The sequence below is a fragment of the Ciona intestinalis genome, unplaced genomic scaffold, assembly GCF_000224145.3.
Source record: "Ciona intestinalis unplaced genomic scaffold, KH HT000274.1, whole genome shotgun sequence".
In the NCBI taxonomy this organism is placed as follows: Eukaryota; Metazoa; Chordata; class Ascidiacea; order Phlebobranchia; family Cionidae; genus Ciona; species Ciona intestinalis.
Genome location: NW_004190595.1, coordinates 6,149 through 12,848, shown reverse-complemented (window position 1 = coordinate 12,848; position 6,700 = coordinate 6,149). Strand labels below are relative to the sequence as shown.

Sequence of the window (6,700 nt, the reverse complement as noted above, 5' to 3'; positions counted from 1 at the left end):
CTCGAGTGAAGAATTTAAGCTTCATATCTTATATAGTTATCTTGGAAATTATCAAAGTTATTTTTTAATGCAGTACAAACATGTTTAGTCATTAGTTTTGCTTGATAGCTGATTATTGTTACATTTTAGAATTTATGAATATGATGAAAGACACCGTTTAATGAAACGAAAAAGATGTGATGATTCAATCTGCAGGTGCAGTTTTTTAATATATATAAATTAATTATTAATATATATATAATATATATATATTTATTTTTCCCCTGGGCATGTAAAAAACAAAAATTCGGCCGATACCGGGTTTGCAGTTCCATACTTTTCCGGCACTTTTCCCCGCGCATGCGTTCTGACGTCAAATGTTGCTGCTCTATCTATAACCCCGCCTTCGTGTGCCACTTTTACCACGTACGAGGCTTTTGGATATAAACCAACGATTTTTGTGCGGTCCTTATCGTAGCGTAGAATTTAATTAAAACGCATCAATCATGTTTCGTCTTTTCCTGCTGAAAGTCTGATTGCCGCGACAATTTGGCAACACACACGTAACAGTCACAGCGCTAAAAGTTTGGCAGTAAAAATAAAGTTTTGCTTATAAATAAGCTTTATTAAATAAATACGGCATAGTGTTATTTATAATACCCGCGACAAACCTTGTCCGGTCAACGTTGTAATTATTACCAGAAGCTAGTTTAAGCAAGGAATACTATGCTATCGGATTGCTTTCTTTGGTTTATTAAAACTGTATAACTAATCGGCAATTAACAACCACAGTTAAAAAAAACTTACACGTTACCACGGGCAACGAATTTTCTTTTTGAGAATTACCAGAAATTTAGGAGTGCTTTAAGATTATCTGTGTTAAGTGTTTATTGTTATATTTCGTAATACACTGATCTACACTCTCCGAACATACAGGAGTTTAAATATTGGTTCGTATTGTTATGTATTACATTACTTAGTCACAATCCCTATTATGGCGCAATCAAATAACGTAAATGTATTACGACATAGCTAGTTATTTTGTCACAATTGCCATTGTCTCCTCATAAATGCCGGATTTATGACAATATAAAGCTGTTTGTTACGTCAGAACTGCAGGAATAGTTAATTACGTATATGTTAACATGAAACGAAATGTTACACGGCCATCGAAGTAAATAAATTCCGGGTATAGTTTGTTGATTGTGGTACTGGCAGACGCGCCGATTTCCTAAATGTTTGGGTTATGAGGAGCGCAACAGCACGTTGACTATGACATATCTGCCAATAAATATGTGCCGGACATTTGTATTTCTTTCCGCTGGCTATTTGCAACCTAAACTTGGCACTGCCTTTTCTACAGTTGCGTGTAGAATAATTATTTTTGCCCGTTAAACAGACGATAATAAACAACCTATATATATGCCAGAAGTAGCGCTACTCAGCCAAGCAGAATGTTCTTTACGAAATAATTGGAATTCACTTTTCACACATGTAATCATTGCATATTTGCATTAATAAGGATTGTTTTAGGTTTAGCTGAAGCGTTAGAAACTTCGCAACGTGGCACACACTGCAAATATTTCGAGTTATGCGCCACATACCAAGGATCGGCGCCAATGAGTACTAGTATTAGTTTACTGCTTTTAAGCTGTTTGTGACATTCCTGTTTATTCGTGCAACTAAGAACTAACTATACAATATTTTCAGATGTCAGCACTTTGTGAAGTCGAGATAGCTCAAGTTCAAAGTACCAACAGAAGAAGACATGATAAAGAAAGAAGTCGAGATAGCTCAAGTTCAAAGTACAACAGAAGAAGACATGATAAAGAAAGAAGTGGAGATAGCTCAAGTTCAAAGTACAAAAGAAGAAGACATGATAAAGAAAGAAGTGGAGATAGCTCAAGTTCAAAGTACAAAAGAAGAAGACATGATAAAGAAAGAAGTGGAGATAGCTCAAGTTCAAAGTACAAAAGAAGAAGACATGATAAAGAAAGAAGTCGAGATAGCTCAAGTTCAAAGTACAACAGAAGAAGACATGATAAAGAAAGAAGTGGAGATAGCTCAAGTTCAAAGTACAAAGAAGAAGACATGATAAAGAAAGAAGTGGAGATAGCTCAAGTTCAAAGTACAAAAGAAGAAGACATGATAAAGAAAGAAGTGGAGATAGCTCAAGTTCAAAGTACAAAAGAAGAAGACATGATAAAGAAAGAAGTCGAGATAGCTCAAGTTCAAAGTACAAAAGAAGAAGACATGATAAAGAAAGAAGTCGAGATAGCTCAAGTTCAAAGTACAACAAAAGAAGACATGATAAAGAAACAAGTGGAGATAGCTCAAGTTCAAAGTACAACAGAAGAAGACATGATAAAGAAAGAAGTCGAGATAGCTCAAGTTCAAGGTACAACAGAAGAAGTCATGATAAAGAAAATTTCTATTCGGAAAATGCCTGTAAAAAGACATGTAAGTGTTTTTTGTTTACATCTTGCTTATTTTGTGTTGATTTAAATTTACTGCTGGTTCTGTCAGCTGTCAGCGCTTATAAAAATTTCTATTGTAGCTGGCAAGCGCAGTATTTTTGTAGCTTATTTATCTCCGGGAAATCACTCCCAAAGCAATGAAACATACATTTTATAATTTCATTGTATTTACTGGTTTTTGACCACTTGAGTATGGTTTGTCAAAACTCTGGATATTTAGTTTTTCTCAGTTGCAAATTATTGATTGGTTACACCAACCGTACTAAAACCACAAAATGTAACAGAACATTTTAATAGCTTTGTACTACCAAAGTAGGCCAGTTAAAATAATTGATTATAATTGTATTTTGTGCTTTAACTTTGTGGATGCAGCACTTTGTTCATGATCTTGTTTTGTATAGTGATGTTTTATATTAAAATGTTTTCAGATACAAGAAAATGGAGACCTTGTCACTTATGCTCACGCTGGTACAAAAATGTTGGGTACCATCACGGAAAATACCATCCGGGTGTTGACAAAAATGATTTTTTTTATGGTAACAAAGCAAAAGTCTTGGGAATCGGCAAATACAAAAATTTCAAAGGTTTTGAATGTCCTTGGTGCAAGAGAGTACTACTGAACCTTGACAAACATGTGGAGCGGGTACATAAGGATCAAGATATGTACAGTCCTGAGTTCTTAAATGCAAAGAAGCACTCAGCATGTGGTGGGAAATCTCTGTCTTATTGCATTCAACAATACCAAATATATTTATCTGAAACTGGGGTTGGGAAGCGACAACAAACTAGTCTTTCGGTTGCCAAGAGCTACGGAAACCAGGTGAGAGCGCTTATACCTGATATTGAAACTCTTCAAAAGCCCCTAAAAGTGTACAACAACCTTAAAGGAAAGATAACTGGCGAAGGAAAAGATTCAACAAGATATGCTTACATAGCAACGTTGCTTAATTTCATTAAGTTCTATAAAGTTCATGAATATCGGTTAGTTGATCCGAAAAAGATTGATTTATTATATATGGAAGCCAAAGATTGGGAGGCAAGACAAAAAAAAATAAAGAAGAAGCGTGAGTTTATTGTAAAGGAAAAGTCTAGAAAAAAAATTGCTGGCATTCAGAACGCATACGAAGCAATACTTATTTATGAAAATTCAACAGAATGCAGAAGAGTTAGAAGCTTAGTAAATAATTCCAAAATTATCAAAAAGAATCTTGAACTACTTTATGCCAACTTGTTCTGTCGTGTTATTTGCAAACTGGGTTGTAGACCAAGTGTCTTTACTGGGATGACAATATCAGAACTCAATCAGCATGAAAAGACAGCCGATAACAATTACTCTATTTTAGTTAAAAAACAGAAGGATGTTCAACCTGCATGCCTGGTTGTTAACGAAATGGAGTTCAAGGATATTAAAAGAATTTCAAAAGTGGCATGGCAATACACAGAGCAAAAACCTTCTTTAGAGAGTGTGGTGTTTCCATCATTGGTAGGAAATGGGTGTTCCCTGAGCAGTCCTGAATTTAGCCGGTTATTTAAATTAGCATCCAGTGTAGTGTTTAATCACACATCATTAACTGCTACAGACATCCGCAAAATTATTCAGACTTTAGTGAGAGACGAGCCTTTAAACGTTCAAGTTGCTGTTGCAAAAGCGTCTGGGCATTCTGTTCAAGTTGCTGATCAAGTGTACAATGTTAGCCATCCTCATGAATCCGTAGAAAAAGCGAGGAGGTTATTGGAGGAAAGGGCAGTTGTTAAGGGTAGGCTTTATTATTGGTTTGTTTATTTTCTTTCTGGAAATTTTATTTCAAATAGTTAGTATGGAAATATGGTAGCACCGTAGTTAGCGCGTCTGCCTCAAACCCAGAGGTAATGGGTTTAAGGCTCCATGTTGCTACCATTGTGGGCATGTGTGTTTTGGGAAAGAAAAAGAATCTTAATGGCAATTGCCCCAGGTCAGTGGTTAATGGGTTATCCAAATTGTCAGCCACATTTAAAAAAATTACAAAAATGATAATAACTCATACAGGTATGTTAGAACTCTTTTTGCAACGACTGTTGTTGCCACCTGAAAATAAATAACTCACTTTCATGGGTTGTTATGACTAATGACTATGTTAGGTTATACTTGAGTAAACCTTTTTGGTGATAACAGCACTAAAAATGTTACACAAATTTGTGAGTGGTTGTACTTGTCAACCCCTGCTCTCTGGGTTTTCTTTAATTTATATTTTCACAGTTTCAGATGGTAAAACCTCAGAGCTTCTGGTTCAGGAAGAAGATCTCGGCTTAACAGACAAAACGCTACCATTGATAGATGATACAAATAATGAAAGTATGTTTTTTTGTAAATTTGCTAATTGTATAATTCTTTTTATACTTATTTTTAAGCCATCTATTATTAGTACAGTTTGTAACTTTTTAAGGTGAAATAGTATGGATTTCAAAGTTATGCATAGGTATGATAAAAGAAGGAAAGAATTGTTGGATTGAGACTCATTCAGTTGATATTTTTATTGTTGTTTGAGTTATAAACTTGAGTGGTTGACAATTTTGTTTCATATATAAAGGCTACTATAGAAATCTAAAACCACCAGAGTGAGTGAGTGACCAGACCGTGTCCTAATGTCCTATAACTTGTAAAATGTTGATTTTGCTCCAATAATTAATGTGTTACTGAACTTGCCTAGTTCTAGGTGTAAATGGTTGTACTTGTCAACCCCTGCTCTCTGGGTTGTCTTTAATTTATATCTCCACAGTTTCAGATGATAAAACCTCAGAGCTTCTGGTTCAGGAAGAAGATCTCGGCTTAACAGACAAAACGCTACCATTGATAGATGATACAAATAATGAAAGTATGTTTTTTGTAAATTTGCTAATTGTTATATTCCTTATGCAATATGCATATATTATAGCAATAACGCAGTAAAACAAGGTTTTGGTAATTTTTTTCCTTGTGTGCAGTTGAATTCATTCGCGTGAGATTTGAGGATGACGGGGAGTTTGTTATATTATATCGAACAAAAGATGTGAGGCGTATAGGTTCAAGAGTAGGAGTCAGGTTCCTCAGTGAAATAAAAACTGGAGACAAGTGTAAGGCACGTTGGCCTGGTGACAAACAATTCTATTTGGCCACAAGGGTTAATATGAAAGAAGGTATTTTTGTAAATTAAATTTCATTTTAACTTATATTGTTAATAAACATAGCTTTAATAAATGCATAAACTATATATACTTCAAAATTATTATTTAATGTCGGACTGAGCTACAATTTAAAAAATTTAGCTTAAAACTGCTCATATTTATGTCATCAGGTGCCTCAAACTTCGAAGGGCAGTCAGACTCTGAGTTTCCAAACTCCCCAATGAACTCACCTAAAAAACTTAGGAAGTTAGCCTGTAAAAGTGAGTGCATTGGTCTTAAATCTGTCTTTTACAATCTGTTTTTTAAACATATTTAAGGCTTTCATATTTGCTAAAACCAACGGTATTGTACATAAGAAATATACCAGCTTATTTTTAACTGAAAGCTTCTTTATTTAAGCTAACTTTTTTATATACCCAGAGTCCCTTCTTGGTTCCCATACCCCGTAGTGGAAGATATTGTAAGATGGAGGGTTACTTCTCTTCTGTTCAGACACTTTTCTCTGTGTGTATTGAGGATGTTATCTAAAATTGTTTCAAAAAATTATTTTTTTTCAATATTTTATTGTTTAAAGTCGGTGTGTGTTGTGGTTAGGGGTTAAAGTCGGATTTTATTGTTTAAAGTTGGTGTGTATTCAATATTTTATTGTTTAAAGTTGGTGTGTATTCGATATTTTATGGTTTAAAGTCGGTGTGTATTCGATATTTTATGGTTTAAAGTCGGTGTGTATTTGATATTTTATGGTTTAAAGTCGGTGTGTATTCGATATTTTATGGTTTAAAGTCGGTGTGTATTCGATATTTTATGTTTTAAAGTCGGTGTGTATTCAATATTTTATGGTTTAAAGTCGGTGTGTATTCGATATTTTATGGTTTAAAGTCGGTGTGTATTCGATATTTTATGGTTTAAAGTTGGTGTGTATTCGATATTTTATGGTTTAAAGTTGGTTTGTATTCGATATTTTATGGTTTAAAGTTGGTTTGTATTTGATATTTTATGGTTTAAAGTTGGTGTGTATTCGATATTTTATGGTTTAAAGTTGGTTTGTATTCGATATTTTATGGTTTAAAGTTGGTGTGTATTCGATATTTCGTGGTTCAAAG

The 6,700-nt window shown here is 34.1% G+C and overlaps 1 protein-coding gene across 3 annotated transcripts; it reads left to right on the top strand.

Annotated features, from left to right (window-relative positions):
* The first annotated feature begins 92 nt into the window (after positions 1 to 92).
* On the top strand, positions 93 to 6,303 carry LOC104265522. Of its 3 annotated transcripts, XM_018816529.2 has the most exons (6): positions 3,075 to 4,213; positions 4,693 to 4,788; positions 5,213 to 5,308; positions 5,418 to 5,609; positions 5,768 to 5,857; positions 6,018 to 6,303. In XM_018816529.2, the coding sequence occupies exons 1-6, from the start codon at positions 3,118 to 3,120 to the stop codon at positions 6,044 to 6,046; spliced, it is 1,599 nt and encodes a 532-aa protein (XP_018672074.2). In that variant the 5' UTR covers positions 3,075 to 3,117; the 3' UTR covers positions 6,047 to 6,303. The 3 variants fall into 3 exon arrangements, 2 of the variants coding, with proteins under 2 accessions (XP_018672074.2, XP_018672075.2); XM_018816530.2 differs by lacking the exon at positions 5,213 to 5,308; XR_001975275.2 differs by lacking the exons at positions 5,213 to 5,308; positions 5,418 to 5,609; positions 5,768 to 5,857; positions 6,018 to 6,303 and adding exons at positions 93 to 195; positions 1,691 to 2,439 and having other exon boundaries at positions 2,885 to 3,276.
* The last annotated feature ends 397 nt before the right edge of the window (positions 6,304 to 6,700 follow it).